Below are 20,711 nucleotides of genomic sequence, written 5' to 3'. Positions count from 1 at the left end.
ATAAATATCTCAGCAAAAGGCCCAGCAATCAATTCTCTAGCTTCCCACAGAGTTCTAGGGTACACCTGATCAGGTCCCGGGGATTTATTCACCTTTACCCGTTTCAAGACATCCAGCACTTCCTCCTCTGTAATATGGACATTTTGCAAGATCCGTTTCCCTACAGTCTATATCTTCCATATCCTTTTCCACAGTAAATACTGATGCAAAATACTCATTTAATATCTCCCCCATTTTCTGCCGATTCACACAAAGGCCGCCTTGCTGATCTTTGAAGGGCCCTATTCTCACAATGTGGAAAATTACCAGGTAAATCCACTAAAGGCAAAACAAAATACATTTACCACCAGGTAAGTATTGGACCAATTACCACCCCATCAGTCTACTCTCAATCACGTGATGGAAGGTGTCATCAACAGTGCTATCAAAGAGCACTTGCTCAGCAGCAGTAATGCCTCATCTGGGTTTTGCCAAGGCCACTCAGCTCCTGGCCTCATTACAGCTTTGGCTCAAACACAGACAAAACAACTGAATTCCAGAAGTGAAGTGAGATTGATAGCCCTTGACATCAAGGCCACATTCCACTGAAAGTGGCATCAATAAGCCCAGCAAAACAGCAATCAATGGAAAGCAGGGAGCAAACTCTCCATTGGTTAGAGTCATACCTAACACATAGGAAAAAAATTATGGTTTTTGGAGGTCAGTCATCTCAGCTCCATAACAACTCTGCAGAGTTCCTCAGGATAGTGTATAGGTCCAATCATCTTCAGCTGCTTCAATGACCTTCCTTCCATCATAAGGTTTCAAGTGGGGATGTGCACTGATGACTAAACAATGTTCAGCCCCATTTGCGACTCCTCAAATACTGAAGAAGTCTATGTTCAAACACAACAAGATCTGAACAATATCCAGCCTTGGGCTGACAAGTAGCCACACAAATGCCAGGCAATGACCATCTCCAATAAAAGGTGAATCTAACCACCAGCCCTTCTCATTCAGATGTTGTTAACATCAGCAAATCCGCACTATCCTCCTCCTTGGGGTTACCATTGGCCAGAAACTGAACTGGACTCAACACAAACAGTGGCAATGAGAGCAGGTCAGATGCTAGGAATACTGTGGCAAGCAATTCACCTCCTAACTCCCCAAAGCCTACCTACCATTGACAAGGCACAAGTCAGGAATGTGATGAAATACTTCCCATTTGCCTGGACGTGTGCAGTTTGACACCATCCAGGAGTAAACAGCCCACTTTGATTAGCGTTACATACATAAGCATTCACTCCCTCCATCACCACCACTCAGTATTAGCAGTGGGTTCTATTCACAAGGTGTATTGAAGAAATTCACCAAAGATCCTTAGACAGCACCTTCCAAACCCACACCCACTTTGATCTAGAAGGACAAGAACAGCAGGTACATGGGGACACCACCTGCAGCTTCCCCTCCAAACCATTCACCATCTTGACTTGGAGACATATTTCCATTCATTCACTGCTGCTCGGTCAAAATTCAGAAATTCCCTCCCTAAGAGCATTGTGGGTGTACCTACAACACAAGGAGACAGCTCTTTCAGCTTCTACAAAACATGCATAATATTGGAATTAAATTTTTGTGTCACAGGTAAAACAGACATCTTTTTTATAAAATTAAGGGAAACTGCCAAAATGGAGTCTTCAAGTGTGAATCACAAGTTTGGCCTAATGGGGAAAACAAATACAGTGTTGGTCTTTACTTCAAAGGCATTGTAGTATTAAAAGTAGGAAGATTTTGCTAAGACTATACCGTCCAAAGATGTGCAGGTTAAGACAGATCATTACTGAAATACTGTGAACCATTTTGGGTCACTTATCTAAGGAAAGATATATTGGTATTAGAGGCAGTCTCGAGAAAGTTCACCAAGCTGATAGCAGGTACAAAGGGATCCCGATGAAGGGCTATTGCACATTGATTTTCCTGGAACTCGGATGCTGCCTGACCTGCCGTACTTTTCCAGGACCACACTTTCAACTCTAATCTCCAGCTTCTGCAGTACCCACTTTCACCTTTATGAGGAATAGTCAAGCAGGCTGGCCCTGTATTTATTGGAATTTAAGGATGAGAGGTGACCTCATTGAAACATGGAAGATTCTTAGGGGTCTTGACACATTGGATGTGGAAGATGAATATCAAACTTCAGGGCATAATCTCAGAATAAGAGATTGTACATTTAAGACAGATGAGAAGAGAAATTTCTTCTGATAAAGGTTCAGAATTTGTGGAATAATTTATTACAGAGGACTCTCTGCCTTTATTCCTGATGAAGGGCTTTTGCCCGAAACGTCGATTTTGCCTGTCCTCGGATGCTGCCTGAATTGCTGTGCTCTTCCAGCACCACTGATCCAGAATCTGGTTTCCAGCATCTGCAGTCATTGTTTTTACCTCGTTGATTTTAACCCTACTGCGAATCCTCTTGCAAGGATGCCTGCCTTGAAGAAGTTTTCCTCCTCTCTCTACAAGAATCTCAGGGAGTCTCTCTCTCATTGCAACTCCCAGGTCCGGACTTGTCCGACCTGCCCAGCTCCTTTTCCACCTATCCACTCCACCCTCTCCTCCCTGACCTATCACCTTCATCTCCTTCCCCACTGACCTATTGTACTCTATGCCACTCTCTCCCACCCCCACCCTCCTCTAGCTTATCTCTCCATGCTTCAGGCTCTCTGCCTTTATTCCTGATGAAGGGCTTTTGCCCGAAACGTCGATTTTGCCTGTCCTCGGATGCTGCCTGAATTGCTGTGCTCTTCCAGCACCACTGATCCAGTATTACAGAGGACTGTCAAGTGTGAGACGTTATGAATATTCAAGACTTTAATCAGTAAGGGACTCAAGGGTTATGTGGGAAAAGGTCAGAAAATGATGTTGAGGATGATCAGATCAGCTGCGATCTTACTGACTGACAGAACAGACATGACAGACTGGATGGTCTACTTCTGCTCCTACATCATTTGGTCTTATGGTTTTTGGTGATTGGCAACCCAATTAGAGCACGTTAAAAAGTTGGGAATTAGATTAGATTAGATTAGATTCCATACAGTGTGGAAACAGGCCCTTCGGCCCAAAAAGTCCAAACTGATCCTCCGAAGAATAACCCACCCAGACCCATTTCCCTCTGACTAATGCACCTAACATTATGGGCAATTTAGCATGGCCAAATCTACCTAACCTGCACATCTTTGGACTGTGGGAGGAAACCGGAGCACCCAGAGGAAACCCATGCAGACACGGGAAGAATGTGCAAACTCCGCACAAATAGTTGCCTGAAGCTGGAATTGAACCTGGGTCCCTGGCGCTGAGGCTGCAGTGCTAACCACGGAGCCACCGTGCCACCCCAAAAACAGAACTCACATCTTGACTCCTCAAAACTTGCTCATCGCTCAAGACACAAAGTTAAGATTGGGAATGAAATATTCACCATTTGCCTGGATGAACACAGCTCCAAGATACAAAAAACTTGATATCACCCAGGTTAAAAGCAGCCTGCATAATTAGTGTCCCATCCATCAACACATAGCAACAGCCACATCCATGACTTGCAGTGCAACACCAATAAAGGTTTCTTTGATAGCAACTATTAATCCAGTGACCTCTTACCTAAAAGGAGGTGGTCAGTGGATATGTGGAAGTAACACATCAACTGCAAGTTCCTCTGAAAGCTACTCACTATTCTGACTTGGTAATAGACATCCTTCACTGTTACAGGGTCAAATTCTTGGAACTTCCTCCCAGCACTCTTGGTGTCTCTACACAAGCTGGACTGCAGCAGCTGAAGAAGTAGCTCACCAGCAACTTCTTGAGGGCAATTAAGGAAGACAATAATTGCATTTGAAGCACACATCTGATGACCAGCTTTCAAGAATGAGTTAAAAAGTCAGGCATCACAATTCAAAGAATAACGTGTTCCCCAAAAAGTCTATAGATCAATTATCTGATTGCACTGTGTGGAACAAACTGGATGTGGAATGCAAACTAAATTTTAGAAATTACTTTCTTGTAAATCACCTTGGATATCTTAACTAAAAGGTGCTATTCAAATGCTCAACATTTGAGAAAAATGATTAAGATATAATATAAATTCATCGTTCTTTTTCAAATAAGATGCATAAAGTTCAGAGCTTGGCTGCACAGGTAGACAGGCTTTTTTTTTGAGAGTACAATATTAACTATCAATTTAATAATCAACCTTGGTATGCAGATTTGACAAATGTATTATTGACGTCAAAACAATAATGGTTGATTTTAATATGATCAAAAATATCTTTAATAACTTGTAATACTCTTTCAGTTTCCATAATAGCAAGAACTTTCAAAAGCTGATTGGGGGAAGATGTTTGCAGGTAAAGGCACAGCTCAAAAATGGAAAGCCTTCAGAAATGAGAGAACGAGAGTCCAGAGAAAGTATATACCTGTTAGGATGAAAGGCTGGTAGGTTTAGGGAATGCTGGATGACTAAAGAAATTGAGGGTTTGGTTAAGAAAAAGGAAGCATATGTCTGGTATAGACAGGATAGCTTGAGTGAATCCTTAGAAGAGTATAAAGGCAGAGGGAGTTTACTTAAGAGGGAAATCAGGAGGGCAAAAAGGGGACATGAGATAGCTTTGGCAAATCGGGTTAAGGAGAACCCAAAGGGTTTTTACAAATACATTAAAGACAAAAGCTAACTAGGGAAAGAATAGGACCCCTCAAACATCAGAAAGACAGCCTTTGTGTGAAGCCACATGAGATTTGGGAGATACTAAACAAGTATTTTGCATCAGTGTTTACTGTGGAGAACGACATAGAAGATATTTGCATATTGCATGCAATTCTGGTCTCCTTCCTATCGGAAGGAAGTTGTGAAACTTGAAAGGGTTCAGAAAAGATTTACAAGGATGTCGCGAGGATTGGAGGATTTGAGCTATAGGGAGAGGTTGAATAGGCTGTGGCTGTTTTCCCTGGAGCATCAGAGGCTGAGGGGTGACGTTACAGAGGTTTATAAAATCAGGAGGAGTGTTAATAGGATAAACAGACAAAGTCTTTTCCCTGGGATGGGGGAGTCCAGAACTATAGAGTATAGTTTTAGGGTGAGAGGGTAAAGAAAGATATAAATGAGACCTAAGGGACAACTTTGTCCACACAGAGGGAGTTACATGCATAGAATGAGCTGCCAGAGGAAGTGGTGGAGGCTGGTACAATTGCAACATTCAAAAGGCATCTGGTATAGGAATAGGAAGGGTTTGGAGAGATATGGGTCAGATGCTGGCAAGTGGGACTAGATTAGGTTGGGGTATCTGGTCCGCATGGACGTGTTGGACTGAAGGGTCTGGTTCCGTGCTGTACTTCTCTATGACTCGAACAGCAGTTCACAGTTGAAGTCTTCAGTCCTTTTTTCAAACATCGGCAATTTCGGACTAAATTTCCCGTTGTGAACTTAAATATTGTCTTAGGTATTTTCTTGAGTGTAGTCTTATTGGTTACTCCATTAGCAAGCCAAACACCTTACTTTTACAGACTGCCTGGTATTTATTTATACAATGGTGTTACACAAGAATACAATAACTGTACTCATTTTGATCAGTACATCCTTTACATGTACAGCTCTCCAATTTCATTGCAGACTGATAAAGTAACTAAGGCAAGGCCAACACAAAACAGGCTTTGTTTTTCTTTGCACTGTCATACAATTCAATTAGAGTTTATATTTGCATAATATCTATACTCCCCTATGTTGGGTCACCTTGCTCAATATAAAGTAACTTTAAAATGTTCTCCCACATTCTAGTCATATGCATCTGGTTAAAACCTGTCTAACAATGGCTGCTTAAAGCTGGTCTGTAGATGTTTATTTCCCTATTTTTAGGCTCAGTGTTCATAGCCACAGGGGAAGGTTTAATGTTAAAACAAATCAGTCAAGCACCTGCAACCAGGAACATTCAAAACAGTGCATGCGAGACATATCAATTACACAAATTTTTATTGGTGTCAGTCATTGTAAAAACAATTTAAATTTCCCAGATCATTAGTATCTGAAACCATATGACACCTCAGTGCTTTCTGAACAAAACACTTCTGCACAAATTTTAATTTAATAAGCACAGTAAATAATATTAAACACTTTCCAAAAATAGCTTATGCTCAAAACATCAACTCTCCTGCTCCTCGGATGCTGCCTGAATGGCTGTGCTTTCCCAGCACCACACTTTTCGGCTGACCTCCAGCATTAGCAGTCCTCACTTTCCCAAAGTGGCCAACATTCTACAGCACAATGATTGCCTTTATATCAATGTTATAAAGTATTCATTGCAGAAAACACTAAGGCACTTAATTTTTTGTTTTACCCAAAATGGTCAACTTATTAAACCACAATGGATGGGCATGAAAAAAACTTTCCCCATTGTTTCTTCTGTAGCTCTAACATTCCTTTTAAGATTTGGACTAGTCATGCACATTCATGGTACATACTTTACTCTAAGTTTCTCACAAATTTTGCAGCAGGAAGCTCAACAGGTGCAGGACCAACCACTCTTTGCATATTTATATTAAACTAAATCAAAGATATAGAATGAGACTGACACCCCCATACGAGGAATCAAACAGCTTTATAATCATAACAGATGTTAATTCTAGCTTTAACTCTAGCTTTAAAAGAATCAAGGAAAGGAGAAAGAAAAGCTTGAATTCAGCTCATGTACTGACAGAATTCTAACTGTGTGCGCTTGTGCACTACATCTTTCACTGATTTGATCACTATGATAAATCAAACCAACATTTCTGCAATAGCTCAGTAGCATCCATAGACCTGAAATGCAAACCCCAAAAACTTATTTCAGATTTATTTGGATGTATCAATATTAAAAAGTTCATTTACAAAAGCTCTGCAAATAATGCCTTCTACAAGCACGTTATTATCTGTGATATCTCACTGCATCCATGAAAAATCATACCACTTGGATAGATTCAGTTCACTTATTCCTCACCAAACATTACAGGTATTACTCCCCAGTCAAGATGAAATTGTTTCAAAGTTAACTTAAGCATCACATTTATTTCCAGTAGATTCAAAACAAAAATGAACTACTTTGTTGCAAAGGAAAATTAAAAACACTGCTAAAGCCAAATGCATTCACTTAAAATTATTTTGACATTTTAATACTTCTTCCAATTTTTAAAGTTGATATAATGCACCATTAATGGTGACACTTGGATTATATTTTTTCAAGAAGCCTGGACAGGAGCTGAATTTAAAACAAAACCACTTTCCACCTTTTCATCAGAAGCTGATTGATAAATATTAATTGTTCTGATTATTTTCATTTAAAAAAGTTACACCAGTAATACCAATTCAACAGAAAAATAGATATTTTCCAAATTCATAACTTGCAGCATGGATCAGATTGCAATCCAAACCTCTTGCTACCACTTTTATGTATAAAATTAGCAGACTTACCTATTACTTGCAGAAGCTCAGTGTTGCTGATCTGTGAATCACTAATACTGAAAGTCTCTAGTTGTTTCACATCTCCCAAAAGAAATCCTTCCTACAGTAGAGAACTCAGTTAAATTAGAGCAATGAAAACAAAATGCAACTTTCATAAACTACAGAAATAAAGAAAGTAAATAAAAAAGTACTTTCAAGTAACAACCGTGCACTTTACTGATCCAAAACTCTCCAGTAGATTAACATGAGAATAAAATGACTGTATTGACAGGCCTGTGAAAATATTGCTAGCTCAATTGTTTGATCAAGATAATTTCTAACAACTAGGTAAGTATAATTCACTTCTGATCAGTTTAATACTAGATTTGATCATTAGAAACACTCGAGACTCAAATATCTTTCTGGCTGATAAAGAGATTCTACACCAACAATTTAAACTTCAAAAAAGTGAAGTTCTGACGAAATCTGAACTCTGTTCCTCTCTTCACACATGCTGCTAGACTTGCTGAGTATTTCCAATAACTTCCGTTCTGAATCAAGAAAACAGGGTCCGATTAAAACAAACTCTCAGCAAAGGCATTTTAAAGTTCTACAAAGGTAAACCTCGTCGAAGCGCATTTATCACCCATAAAACTTTACATCTATTTACCACTTTCGCTGAAGAAAACCTTTGGAGAAATACATTTTAACGGAAAAGAAGAACCCAGCAGAAATCAGAAACACAGCGAACCGAATGAAGAGGATTGCATATGCGTCAAGGCTGCAAAGAGGCGAGTCCTGGAACAGACTCTGCCCAGAAACCCCCAGCTGCCAAATGCACCGTTTAGTCACCGGTTTCCGCCACAGCGTTTGGGATGTGCGGGGGGTAGGACAGCTACCGCCAGCCGTCCCAACCCGGGTCTATTACAATCCCCAGGCTCAGATTCTGCGGGCTCAAGGATCATTTTCTTAAACAAACCCCGATCCCTCCTGCGAGGAAAGGCCGGGGTCTGGAGCGACAAGAGACACGGACTCGGCCTTTCTCTTCAGCAGCCCGAAAACACCCGCTCCCCAACGAGCTACAGGTACCCGAGCGCTCAGCCGTGCTCCTGGGAAAGCGTGGAACCAGCGACAGCGCTGTTACCTACATGGTCCGAGGGGCTGTTGGCGTGATGGTAAACTAAAGAACTGAAAGTATAGCCCGAGACGGAGGCGGCCATCTTTTTTACAACCTTCCCACCCACACCCCACCGCGGCGCGGGCACTTCCGGTCCACGCACTGTCCCCTAAAGGTGGACAGCTTCCGCCCCGCAGTTTCTTCACTTCCGCCCCGTTGTCTCATTGCTGTGTATAAATCCAGGGCGTGGCTCTCACTTGAAGCGGTGCCCTTTGAACCACACTTCCCAAAACCAAATAAATTATCAGTGACACCTAACCACGAGGTTTCTAAATTTATGATCTGATTATAAATCTCTCGACCATTCCCAGAATTTGCAGTTTCCATTCCTGCTAAGCCAAAGATGCATGTCCCAGATTGGGACCAGAAGTGCGTATCTCACAATTAGACAAGATGACAATATAATTTTGAATTTGATTAACACATTATGTTTTATAGACTATTTAGTTAATCTGTCCACAATATGTTTGTAGTCCAATACTTTCCCTCTTTAGCACTTTTTGGGAATTTTAGATGGTAATATGACTTTTAGAAGGTTGAGATTCAAACTTGCAAGTCCTGGAGTATATTTTGCTTATCTTGTGGAACTCCAATATGTAAATAAAGTAATTAGAAGATGTTGGTACTTTGATGTTGCAAATGTATGTACATATACTGACAATGTCAGGCACATAGTCGCAGTACTGTTGCTGGGTTAGTAATCCAGAGACCTGATCCAGAAATGTGTTCAAATGGGACTATGGTAGCCTGAGAATTCAAAGTCAATTATCTAATATATCTCGACCATGAAACCATCTATTGTCTTTATAAAATGTATCTAGTTCACTAAGGAAATCTCTCATTCTAACGTGAATATGATGCCAAACCCACAATGCATCTGCCCTTTGCTGTGATCTAATAGGCAACAGTGATAAACTGGCTCACAACCAGCTTCTCAAGTGTGTGTCAAGATGGGCAAGCTGGCTGAAATGCCAGTCATGTGTCGAGAATGAATTATGTTAAGGAAATGAGGCAGAATGTGAGACCATCTCCGCTGAAGAACAGGATTTATTTCAGGAAATAGAATTCCCACCATCTTCTCCAACAAGCATCTTTGACCGTGCAGAATTAAAGTGGTAAGGTGCTCTTCCTTCCTTCAAGTTTACAGTAATATAAAATTTAATCCGCAGAATAGATGTTGCATTACTTTTAATTGTTGGCATAGTTCGATCAGCTTGATTAATGGTCGAAATCCAAATTTCTGACATTTCATAGGAGAAAGGAGGCGGCGACGGCGTTAAGTGTTGCCAGTCATAAATATGGCGTCCACCGCGTAAGTCACAGGCAGTGCTTCATGCAGGCACTTCTTTGATGAGCTGGACTTCCTGGGTCAGTAGTGATGGAAGATGCTGGGAATCCACATGGCCGCGAGGATGCACCTTCTCAGAGTCAGTTCTCGTCTAATGATAAGTTCCAGCCTTCTAAACTGGGAACTAAAGAATAGTATGTAATAAATTGTTACTTGCTCTATATTGTTTGCATTTCAATTGCGTGCCCTGCGATATACAACTGCTCCAGTGAATGGAAAGTGACTAGAGTTAGCGCGGTACTTGCCGAAATTTCATGAAACGTATTCACTAAATGTTTCCTTGATTGCCCATGTCATGGAAACTTACAGTGAAGATTGATCCAAGTGGCTCCAATCCTATCTTTCGCAGCAATGACCCGCCTTTTGAAAACCAGGACCCAGCCGCTGTATGGGAGCAATCTTCCAACAAGCTAAAACTGAGACAAGTCACTTAATTGGCAATCACCCAGTTACTGTATTAGGACAAAACGTAGAGAACCGCAGGCCGCTCGACATTAAAATGCACCCTATTCATATCTGGTTGCAGATGAGTAACGGTTCCCAAGAAGGGTAAAGCAACAGCCTCACATTAATTGTACTCATTCCAGTTTCCATGGTCACCATTCCATTGGCAGGATAAACCAGATGGGAACACTGATTATGTTATTAAATCCAACTAATTCGCCATCCCATTACATCTTACAGCTGCCGGTCAACAACAGCCTGCATTTATATAGCACCTTTAACCCTTTAGAAGATCAATTTTAAAACGAACTATGACATCAAGCTGCATTTGGAGATTTTTGGTAGGTTTTAAGGTAAACGTGAAAGGATGTTTTTTTAAAAAATGATGAAAGTAAGGTGGACAGAGGTTAATTATTGCAGACTTCAGGCCTAGACAACTGAAAGCATAGACAACAAAACCTCCACTAAAATTTAGAATGTTCAAGATGCCAGGATTAGAGGAATGCTAATATCTCCAGGGATTGGGGGACTGGAAATACAGAAATAGGGAGAGGGTGAGGCTATGGAAGGATTTGAAAACAATGATGAGACATTTAAAATTGGTATTTTTTTATTGATTGAGAGCTAATTTCAGTCAGTGAGCATGGGATGGTTGAGAAACAGAATTTGTTGCAAGTTAACACATGGGCAGCAGAGTTTTGGATGACATCAAATTTACTTCGGATAGAATGTTGAGGCCATGTGTTGTATTGTTGAGCCTAATGCTCTGGAATTAGTTGCTTTCTTAGAGGTAACAAAGGGGACATTCAAGTTGGCAGAGTCAACTTTCAAAGAGTTAGGTGGAGCATGGATCAGTGCTAGACTTTAGTAATTTACAGTAATGTCTCAGATAAAAATGCCAAGAGTATCTGAGTTTCCTTATGTAAACTAGGATAGGAAGTTAGCTGTAAGGAGGACATGGGTTTCAAAGGGATGTTAGCAGATTACGCAAGTGGGCAAGAGACTGGCAGATAGTGGATAATCTCATATTTTCCCCATATTATAATCTATGGTAGATAGAATGTAAAATCAGAATGTTATTTAAACATAAGAAATTTTTAAACATTCACCCAATCTGTGTCTTCGTTCAATTTTAAGAAAATGTTGTGTAGGTGATATATCTCAGCGTCCTTTGATGTCCCCAGCATCACGGGGGGCCATTTTGTTCACTTCATATGGAATCAAGCAAAGCTTAAGGACCCTGACAATATTCTAACAGTAGAACTGAAAGGTTTTGAAAAAGGATCATATTGGAATTGAAATGTTAACTCTGTTTCTTTCTGTCCGCAGATGTTGCCAGACCTGCTGAGTTTCTCCAGCTCATGCCGTTTTTAATTCAGATCTCCGTCGTCTACAGTACTTTATTTTTAATAAAATTTTAGGCTTCTGCTCTGGAACTAGTTGTGCTCTTAGCCAAATGTTTTTTGTACATCCACAACACTAGCATCTATCTAGTAATGTAGAAAGTTACTGAATTATGCTTTGCCTACAAAAAGGACATTTCCAATCCAGACAATTACAGCCACATCAATCTACTCTTGTTGATCAGCAAAATGATGGGAGGTCACATCAACAATGTTAACGCAGCAATAACCAGTTTGGGTGCTGACAGGAATACTTGACTTCAGACCTCATTAAGTCAGATGTCCTGATGGATTTGCAGGCTAGTCTCTGAGCATTAGTCCCAGCCACTGGATTAAGATCTGTTATGTTATCATTCCCAGTAATTATAAAATCATTTTTGAGTTTGCTGATAGCTACAATTTAAAAATTCAACATACATCCTTGGAGCGCACATTTGTTTTTTTCAAGCTTGACTATTTTAGTGTCTGTACAATGAAATGACATGACTGAGTATCGGCATCATCTTTAATCCAGTGCTCATACATGCTTCTTTTACAACAATGTGGGTAATGGTAATGATGGATACAGGTTTGAAACCCCATTCTGTTGAACTATAGTTGGTTCTTTTGAGAAAAAAAATCATTCTAACACTTCATTTTTAAACAGGTGAACTTGTGTTAAGTTGTGTGTTTTATTTTGCTCTTCTGCCTTACACTAATCCTTTGTAGCGATGATTTAGTTTTATATATCTGAGTCTTTTCTTTCTTTATCTTCTTATAGTTGGGATCATGCTTATGAAAGGGAGCTGCAGTCCTTTTATGATTCTGGTGATGTTGGTGAAATTTGGTAAGCTCCAAAAGTGAAAGAATATGAACCCTTGGATAAGAATTAGTGAGGGTACCTTCTTATATCTCTTTCCCCTCAGCTACTCCTCTCTTGGATTTTTATTTAAGAGAACAATTGTATTTGAAACAGTTTTTAAAAAGAGTATCCGTATAGTGTGATGTTTTTTAGTGCACAACTGTTGGGTTCATTGTGGGGACAAGTGGAATTTATTTGATTTTGCATCAAGCCCATGCTTGATGAACTAATGGGTCATGTGCTATCTGTTTTTTTTGGTGTGGCCACTTTCATGTTCCAGCAACTGTCTTCTTGATGTAGGCTCAAGGTGACTGCTGCCTGCCTTTGCCAATGGCTCCAGGTAAGCAGCTCCCACCACCTTGAGGGACTCGGCATCTTTAATTGTACATCAATTTATGGTGTATAAATCCAGTTTTTGAAATTAAAGATCATGTTGAGAGCACGACATTGTTGTGACTCAGGTTTGGGACCTGAAATTCATCATGGTGTTGGGTTTCTGACCCGACTGTTTATTTGGCCCCCCAAAGTGTTTTTGTGATGATCAGAGTTTACTGGGTTGTGACTACCTTCACTATGGAATTATCATTGCCGTTCATTCTCCGCAGCTCATAAATCAATGAGCACTCCAGGCAAATATTCAGAGAGCTGTTTGTGTCTTTGCACGGAAGATTTATGAATACATTTTCAAGAACACTGTTCATTCATGTTATAATTTAGTGCCTTTTAACTTCAAATATACATATTGTGGGGAAATAAACCTACAAAGCCTGTGAACTGTAAATGCAGTTTAATAAAGTTAGTATTTTACATTGTCCACGAACATCATGTAGGTCTTGCAGATATATAATTTTCTGATTTTATTTTCTTGGCTCTTGTTTTATTAACAAAATAGACCAATCTATAATAGTAAATAATGATTGGTTAACAGTCACAAAATCTGTTGTCCTCTAGGTTTGGTGAAGAAAGCATGGATCGTATTATAACATGGTTGGAATTGCAAAACATTCCCAAAGATGCTGCCCTGCTGGATATTGGGACGGGAAATGGGTATTTTTTGATTGAACTTGTAAGTGTGTTTTCTGATTTTCAAAATACATGACTGAAATCTGAGTCAACATAAAGTAACTAAGCTCTGCCCCCCCCCCCACTCCAGCTACATACCCATTACCTATATCTTTGCTCGAGTCCTATAAATATTATAACCTCACCTTTTTGTAACATTCATCTGTTTCTTCTTCTCTGCTTCAGTCAATCTTCTGTGTCTCTAATTATTATTTGAACTCCTTCCCCAGGATTTCTATTCTGTTAACCTCCTCAACAGCTTCCTTTATGACCAAGGTTTTTATCCTCCTATACCTCTTCCTCCCATTAACCTCAAATCTAGGCCTGTCTGCTAGTTATCCAGTTCCCTGCAAAGTGCTTTGAGATATTTATGTTTGTAATAAATGCTATAAATATGTAAGTTTTTTTTATTCAAATTGCCCAGTGAATACTAATTTCCAACATTTTTAGTTCCTGGCCTGTTGCTTAGCAGTGTTTTGGACTGTCAGATCTAGGACACATTTATCAGTTATATGATGACATGCATGTGAAGGCAGCCAAAAATAGGTCATCTTATATATTAAGTATATTCTGAGCTGATCAATGGTATTCAATTTCTTTATTTCAGGCAAAGTCTGGATTTACTAACCTGACTGGAATTGATAATTCTCCTCCTGCAGTAGAACTTGCAAAAGCTTTTGCTAAAAAGGAAGAGGTGATGACTTTGAAATTACAGGTCAGGATTTTAGCAAACATTTCCTTCTGTTGATTGCCAGTTTTATGGCTATCAAATTTACCTTTCTTCTCCATTGCTTTTTCTAATTATTTAACTTTGCTGGCCCCCACAAGAACTCTATGGCATTCAGAATCATGAAAGTCAGCATACAACTTACCCCATGTTTCTGCTAGCATCAGACTTTGACTGACAGCTGAGAAGGGATGGATATTATCTGTGTTGACTTAACAACTAATTATCCGCTCAGTGAAGAAACATATTGGCCTTTTTTCAGGTGGCTTGCACAAGGCTCGGAATTTGCACTGCTCAAACAACCCTAATAAGAGCCTGCATCTTTCTTCCTCTGGTGATGCATGAATGTGTTGTGTTACAAGGGTACTCCCTTATGAATTTCCGACTTGTCACAAGCCATGAATGGAGGATAACTTCCCTTTGTGAGCTAGCCCTGTCACCTCTCACCTGTTGAAGACCGTGACAGCCAATGACTGGGTTGTGATTCCGATGATGCAGCATCTCACTTGTCAAACTGCTTGTTTATTCTTTGTTGCCAATTGAGTTGTCTGCTGTTTTATTGTAATGCCTTAAACTTTCCGGTTCTTAAACCCCAAAAGATACTTTAAATATAAATTTTTGGGAAATGGTTGCTGCAATTTCTTTTCATGCATTTATTCTTTAAATGCTTTTTCTGCTGATGATTTCACCACTTCCTTCATTGGTCAAAATGGGAATTATTTATGTGGGGTGATGTTCTCCATATTTGCTAATAATATTGCTGCAGGGTCCAGTGATAGTGGTTATGTTGTCATCCCTGTCTCAGGAATGGTACATTTAATCATGACTTGGTGTTCTCAGAGCTCAAATTAAACTACATGAGAGAACAATTGATGATAAAGGAAATCTGTGTGATATGAAACCGTTATGTAGCCTGAGGCCTTCAAAGTGGAGGTTAAAACGCTACAGTTAGAGATTGATGCCCATTTTATCCTAATCCGAATTTGTTTTTTTTTTTTCTACTGAAAAGGTTAGGAACAACTTGCTTTGAAGTATCACTCCTTCCATGCAAGAAGGCATCTGTGAGAAGGAGAGAAGGGATAAGGTGGAAACACGCAGAGAGGAAGTGAAATGTTAGCATTGTGAAACAAAGGAATGTTTGGAAAGCAGAGAGGGAAGTGGTACAGAAGAGGGTGTGAGGCTTGAGGAGAATTCCAATCTTTGAGATCATGCAAGACCTGAAGCAAAGGGACCTCAGTATGGTAGGGCAGGGCTGGTTGTCTGGGCAACAGAAATAAGAATTTTGAATTCATTGTAATAATGCAATGGAGTTCAGGGGAGATGGGATGATGGGAACATGTGACTTGGAATATATGGGAATTTGGCCTGTACATAAGTTGAAGCTTATGATATGTTAGTGTTAAGATGGAGGATAGTAAAGTCTAGCTTTAAGGTGATGACAACATGGGTGAGAGGTAGAGAATATTACAAACGTGGACTAAATTGAAATGGAAGAAAGCAAAGGGGAGAAAGCTGAATTTGGTATTGAACATGTTATAGGGATGTTGTTGGCAGCTGAGGGGGTGAATTTATTTTCCTTACAAGCAGTTGGAAGACATTTTGGTGCATAAAGTATCACTTGTCTGAGACACAATGTGGTGTTGAGCTTACGAACATCTTCCCTTTGATATGGGCAGTCAATACTGGCCCAGCCAGCAATACCTATTTCCCATGAACAAATAAAAGAAAAAGTCACCGGTTTATTGGACGCGGCATGAGGTTGAACTGGTTGTCCTTATATTACATGTTGGCGCTGACCCATGTTTGAAGAAAATGGCAGCAACATAGTGAAGAGATGGTTGTGCAAACAATGTGGATCCAGCGTTGTCTTAGCTGACAGGAGAAAGGGGAAGTTCCTCAGACTGGATAGCAGAGGAGATATTGCAGTATGATGAAATAATCATTGATATTAAAGGAAACAGAAGTTGAAGATGAAAGAAAGAGAAAAAGTAGCCACAATCACAAATGCACAAGATAACATTTATGACTCTGGTGTGGTCTCAATACTATGGAAGCTAAGTTAGATTGATTTGAATAAGGACTGGTGACAGAGGTAAGATCCTATTGGTGCAAGACATTCCAGGATTTTTGTGAACAAAGGAAAAAATTTAAGTATTGTTTAAATGATTAAAGGAATTTAGATGTTTTGTTGTTTGCACCTGTGATTGGCAATGCGGAATTAATTGCCATTCCAGTTGCCCAAAAGGCATTTAAAGTCAAGCATATAATGGGTGACCTGGAGTCAGATATAGGTCAAAGAATAGGGTGGAACAGATTGACTAATGCCTTCAGGGAAGGTAATCAGTTGAGTATTTATGACAATCTGGCAAATTTGATAGCAACTTTCCGATGCTAGCCCACAAATTACGAGATTTATAGAATATAATCTGACATGATATGATCTGAAAATTTCTGGATTACAGTTTAGATACAATCACCATTAGGCTATTGATCCCCACAAAATGCGTTTCATAGGCAAAAAAAACAGTCGAAACAAGGATATCGGCTCTTGGGTTGAGTTTGAGTATTCAGAAGCAGGAATGGAAGGGGCTTGAAAGAGCAAGTTGCTGGACTTCATGGATGATTGAGTTGAAGTCAATAGTGAAGCATTGCAAAGAGTAAGCAAAACATATTTGGAGAATAGATGGAGCGAATCAGGAGAGAGCAGGGTGTGGTTTGCAATGTCCAGAGAAGGCATCAGCTTCGATGCAACCAGCCTCAAGTTTGACTTCTGAATACAGTGAGTTCTTCATGTTTTGGCTTGTAATGGTGGCGGAGAGGAATCTGAGAATGTCAGCCATGGGGGAAAGGAATTTGACATTTTGCTGTCAAGTGTTTGGAGGGACAGGGAGTTGACTTGTACGTTCCTGCATAGGAGGATTAGCTGGTTAGTTGGAATGAAGAGTTAATGCAATGCAATTAAAATAGATCTTTGGGTGTAATTGGTTCATAAATTAAACAGAGTAATTACACTAAAGTTAATTGCTGGTAACATAACACAAGAAGGAGGAGTATTCTCATGCCAAGTTTATTTTTAATCTTTGCAAGCTCTTTGTCTGTGCAGGAATTCTAAGCATTTTGAAGCATGCTACTACTAAAGCTCTGGCACTAACTAATTGTTTTAAGCGCACAGACACTGATTCTGTATCTGCACGCCTTTGTGATTAAGTACAGTACATAATAGAATAATTTAAGGCACTTAGACATTGGTTATGCATAGTTCAAGTGAATGTAGCAATAATAATTTGTTGCCGGGTGTACATTTTCTACAATCCTTGCTACCAGTAGGCAGTTTTTGCAATGAAATTACACTCTTTAATGATTATAATAAACTGTTCTGCTTTTAAGAGGGTTACGTGCCAAATATTTATCAGAGCCAGTTTTATTGGTCCGTCGAGCACAAATATTTTACCATAATGACCAGTCATTTCAGCTGGCCACACAGGTGAATTTATGGGTAATACTAATAGCTACAGTTTATAGCTAAGTAATTTATTCTTAAGTATTTCTGGAGAAATGTGACTAATACACATGAAAGGGAGAATTCCATCGATTACCTCCCAACACCCACCACTCCCTTGAGTTGGTGCCAAAAGACTGGAGCAGTTGGAACTTATGAGATTCTATTCTCAACATGACCTTCCTTTTCTTTTTAGGTGGCAGACATTTTGCACCCATTTCCTAATCTTTCTCAGTATGAAATTTGCATCGACAAAGGCACTTTTGATGCCATCAGCCTCAGCCCTGACCACCCAGCTGAAAAACTGAGTTTATATCGGCAAGCCTTGCATAGTGTCCTGAAGGATGGAGGCCTTTTCCTCATAACAAGCTGTAACTGGACCAAAGAGGAACTCCTCAGCCATTTCAATAAAGGTACAATATTTTTATCATTATTTCACTGGTATTTTGAATTTCCAACTTTGTTATATTTAAGTCTAAGGCTGGTATTCGTTAACTAAGGAGCAATAGCTTTAAAATCATAATTTATCGTTGTGGCATTTTTTATTTCATGCAGTGTACTGTTTCTGTGAAGTTTGTGAAACTGATTATGAATGAGATACTCTTGTTTGAAAGAACAGTACTTGATATAGACTGTGGAAGAAAGTGGGTAAATGCCAGGCACTAAGACATCTTTGATTTACATCTGTCCTTTTATCTTTCTGTCACCTAATTTGGTTCCTTCTCAGTGCCACAGACCATTCCCTCCTAGCTATACCCTTTCAGGAGTCTGTCTTTGCCGTGTCTCAGGTGATCACCGACTGCGATCAAAGGGCAAGAAAGAACCTTATGTGCTTCTCTTTGATTTCTTCAGCGTATTCAATACGTTTATCCCCCTCAGGACTCGTGCTGTGAGGTAGAAATATTGCAAGATGATCCCTCAGCACATCTGCTACATCAAATTAAAAGAACATATGACTTCTTGCAGACCCTCGTATAATAACACATTAACAACGGAGAATGCCATTAACTTGTATAAGGCTTAGGCAATTCTTGACCTCCACTCTTACATTTAACATCCTCTTTAATGGATTTAATTGGCCAAGTATTTGAGAAGTATGCTTTAAAGTGTCAAATTAACTTTTGACTGGGAAATTCAATAGCCATGAAAAATTAAACATATTTGTTTTATTCCAGGATTTGAGATGCTGCAGGAGCTACCAACACCCAAATTCCAATTTGGAGGCAAGACTGGAAATAGTGTAACAGCACTGGTTTTCAAACGGAAATGATGTCAGGATAACTGCAGAACATAAGACTCTGAGTGGTCAGCTCCAAACTACTGCTCTTCTCAGACCAGAATCACTTAAACAAGTTATAGTGCTCCCATGAGATGAGCATTCCTGTTATTTATGTGTTTAATTTCACGATTTTGCCATTTCATAGGCACTTCATTGTGAAAAAGAATAATTTTCAGTCTGAACTCAATCACTCAACAAAGCCTGAAGTGATAACTAAAAGATTTGTGCAAAGGTAGTCTGAATGGACGTATAACTTTTCAAATGAAGATTATTATTCCTCTCCTTTGCCCCATTACAAACAGCACACTGCATTCACAAAGTGCACCAGTGGCCTCTAGTGGCAGCAGACTGGGGGTACATGAATCTGCACTGTCACATTCATGCTGGCGTACTGAGCAGCAGAAGTAGGACATTCAGCTACCAAGTCTGCTCATACTTGGGAAAATCTTTGGTGCCAAATCAACAAATTGCAGTTCAGTCACTTATTCCAAAAGTGCTCTGAATTCATAATTGCCTTATTTTGTATCACGTTCAGAATCTGTATTAAAAGACATCAGAACTTTTTTTGATGGGTAAAGATAAAATACTGTAGGTGCTCAAAATCTGAAGCAAGCACAGAGAATGTTGGAGAAACTCAGCAGGTCTGGTAGCCTGTATGGAGAGAAAACAGAGCTAGTGTTTCAAGTCCAGTATGACTCTGGACTAATTCTGTTTCTGAGTCAGCAGATGCTGCCAGGGTGTTTTCAAATCTTTAAAAAACATTGGCTTAATCTTTAAGTTTGACAGCAAATGTGATGTGTTAATATATTTGGGGTTTGCATATTTAAATGTTGGCATTTACAAGTTAATATACCTTGGTGTGGATGGATTGAGAGTGACAGTCATAAATATGGCAATTTTCTTATCGATAAAGCAATTCTGAAGAAGAATCAAAAGATAACACTGTTCTTCTCTCTCCACAAATGTTGCCAGAAATTGCTGAGTTTCTCCATCATTGTTTGTTTTCATTTTGTTTGGAAAAGCTGACTTAATTTATAATGAACACTTGAGAAGCTGGAGGTTCCTGATAGAAATAGTAATATTTCTGGAATGGAAAGGTGGGAGAAGAAAGTCACAGCTTTGTGTTGATTTTAATATGAAGTACTTGTATAATAAAGTGCAAGTTCTATAGTGTTAAATATATGTCCTGGTATGTTTTCTTTTGTTCCCAAGCATTCCTGATTTTTTTTTTTCTCCCTCATTTCCTTTTGCCTGTTACCTTCCTGTTACCAGAGGGGCAATCTTTGACTGAGATACAAGTCGCAAGTGTTTGTTTTAGCATCAATAGACAATCAACCTTTCGGTATCTTCCAGTTCTCCACTATTTTCCTGTCTTAAAACCATTCTCTAAAAGGGCATTGGCAATCATAGACCTCCAACGGATGGCTGCATGACGTAGCGGTTTTCCTATGCCATCTCCATTATGACTGATCAGAAAACTTTCACTCTTATCGCCTTCC

At 39.6% G+C, this 20,711-nt stretch overlaps 2 protein-coding genes across 4 annotated transcripts in view; one reads left to right on the top strand and one right to left on the bottom strand.

The window, feature by feature from the left end:
• abraxas2 (abraxas 2, BRISC complex subunit) overlaps positions 1-8,696 on the bottom strand; it is a 44,625-nt gene extending 35,929 nt beyond the window's left edge. Inside the window, exons 1-2 of the mRNA XM_043712636.2 lie at positions 8,581-8,696; positions 7,463-7,553 (exon numbers count right to left, since the gene is read on the bottom strand). Coding sequence (XP_043568571.1) covers positions 7,463-7,553; positions 8,581-8,652 — 163 coding nt within the window. The 5' untranslated portion in view covers positions 8,653-8,696. The remainder of the gene's footprint in view (positions 1-7,462; positions 7,554-8,580) is intronic.
• Positions 8,325-20,390, top strand: eef1akmt2 (EEF1A lysine methyltransferase 2). 3 transcript variants are annotated; one of them, XM_043712639.2, is made up of 8 exons: positions 8,325-8,517; positions 9,511-9,724; positions 9,864-10,091; positions 12,565-12,630; positions 13,597-13,711; positions 14,315-14,422; positions 18,130-18,346; positions 19,109-20,390. In XM_043712639.2, exons 3-8 carry the CDS (start codon positions 9,988-9,990, stop codon positions 19,201-19,203), a joined length of 705 nt encoding a protein of 234 aa, XP_043568574.1. In that variant the 5' UTR covers positions 8,325-8,517; positions 9,511-9,724; positions 9,864-9,987; the 3' UTR covers positions 19,204-20,390. The 3 variants fall into 3 exon arrangements, with proteins under 3 accessions (XP_043568574.1, XP_043568575.1, XP_087855059.1); XM_043712640.2 differs by lacking the exon at positions 8,325-8,517 and having other exon boundaries at positions 8,636-9,724; positions 9,864-10,036; XM_087998933.1 differs by lacking the exons at positions 8,325-8,517; positions 9,511-9,724; positions 9,864-10,091 and adding an exon at positions 10,112-10,378.
• The last annotated feature ends 321 nt before the right edge of the window (positions 20,391-20,711 follow it).

Source organism: Chiloscyllium plagiosum, unplaced genomic scaffold, assembly GCF_037043375.1.
Source record: "Chiloscyllium plagiosum isolate Xiang-an unplaced genomic scaffold, Cpla_swu_hap1 HiC_scaffold_22, whole genome shotgun sequence".
Taxonomy (NCBI): domain Eukaryota; kingdom Metazoa; phylum Chordata; class Chondrichthyes; order Orectolobiformes; family Hemiscylliidae; genus Chiloscyllium; species Chiloscyllium plagiosum.
Note: the sequence above shows the minus strand (reverse complement) of the source record. Positions and strands in the feature narration are given on the sequence as shown.

Bases quoted from the DNA above. Each gene is read 5' to 3' on its own strand.
- eef1akmt2 (XM_087998933.1), top strand. From the start codon at position 10,248: ATGTCATGGAAACTTACAGTGAAGATTGATCCAAGTGGCTCCAATCCT. The intron at 10,379-12,564 runs ACAAGTCACTTA...ATCTTCTTATAG, and splicing joins TCCAACAAGCTAAAACTGAG to TTGGGATCATGCTTATGAAA. The intron at 13,712-14,314 runs GTAAGTGTGTTT...TCTTTATTTCAG, and splicing joins GGTATTTTTTGATTGAACTT to GCAAAGTCTGGATTTACTAA.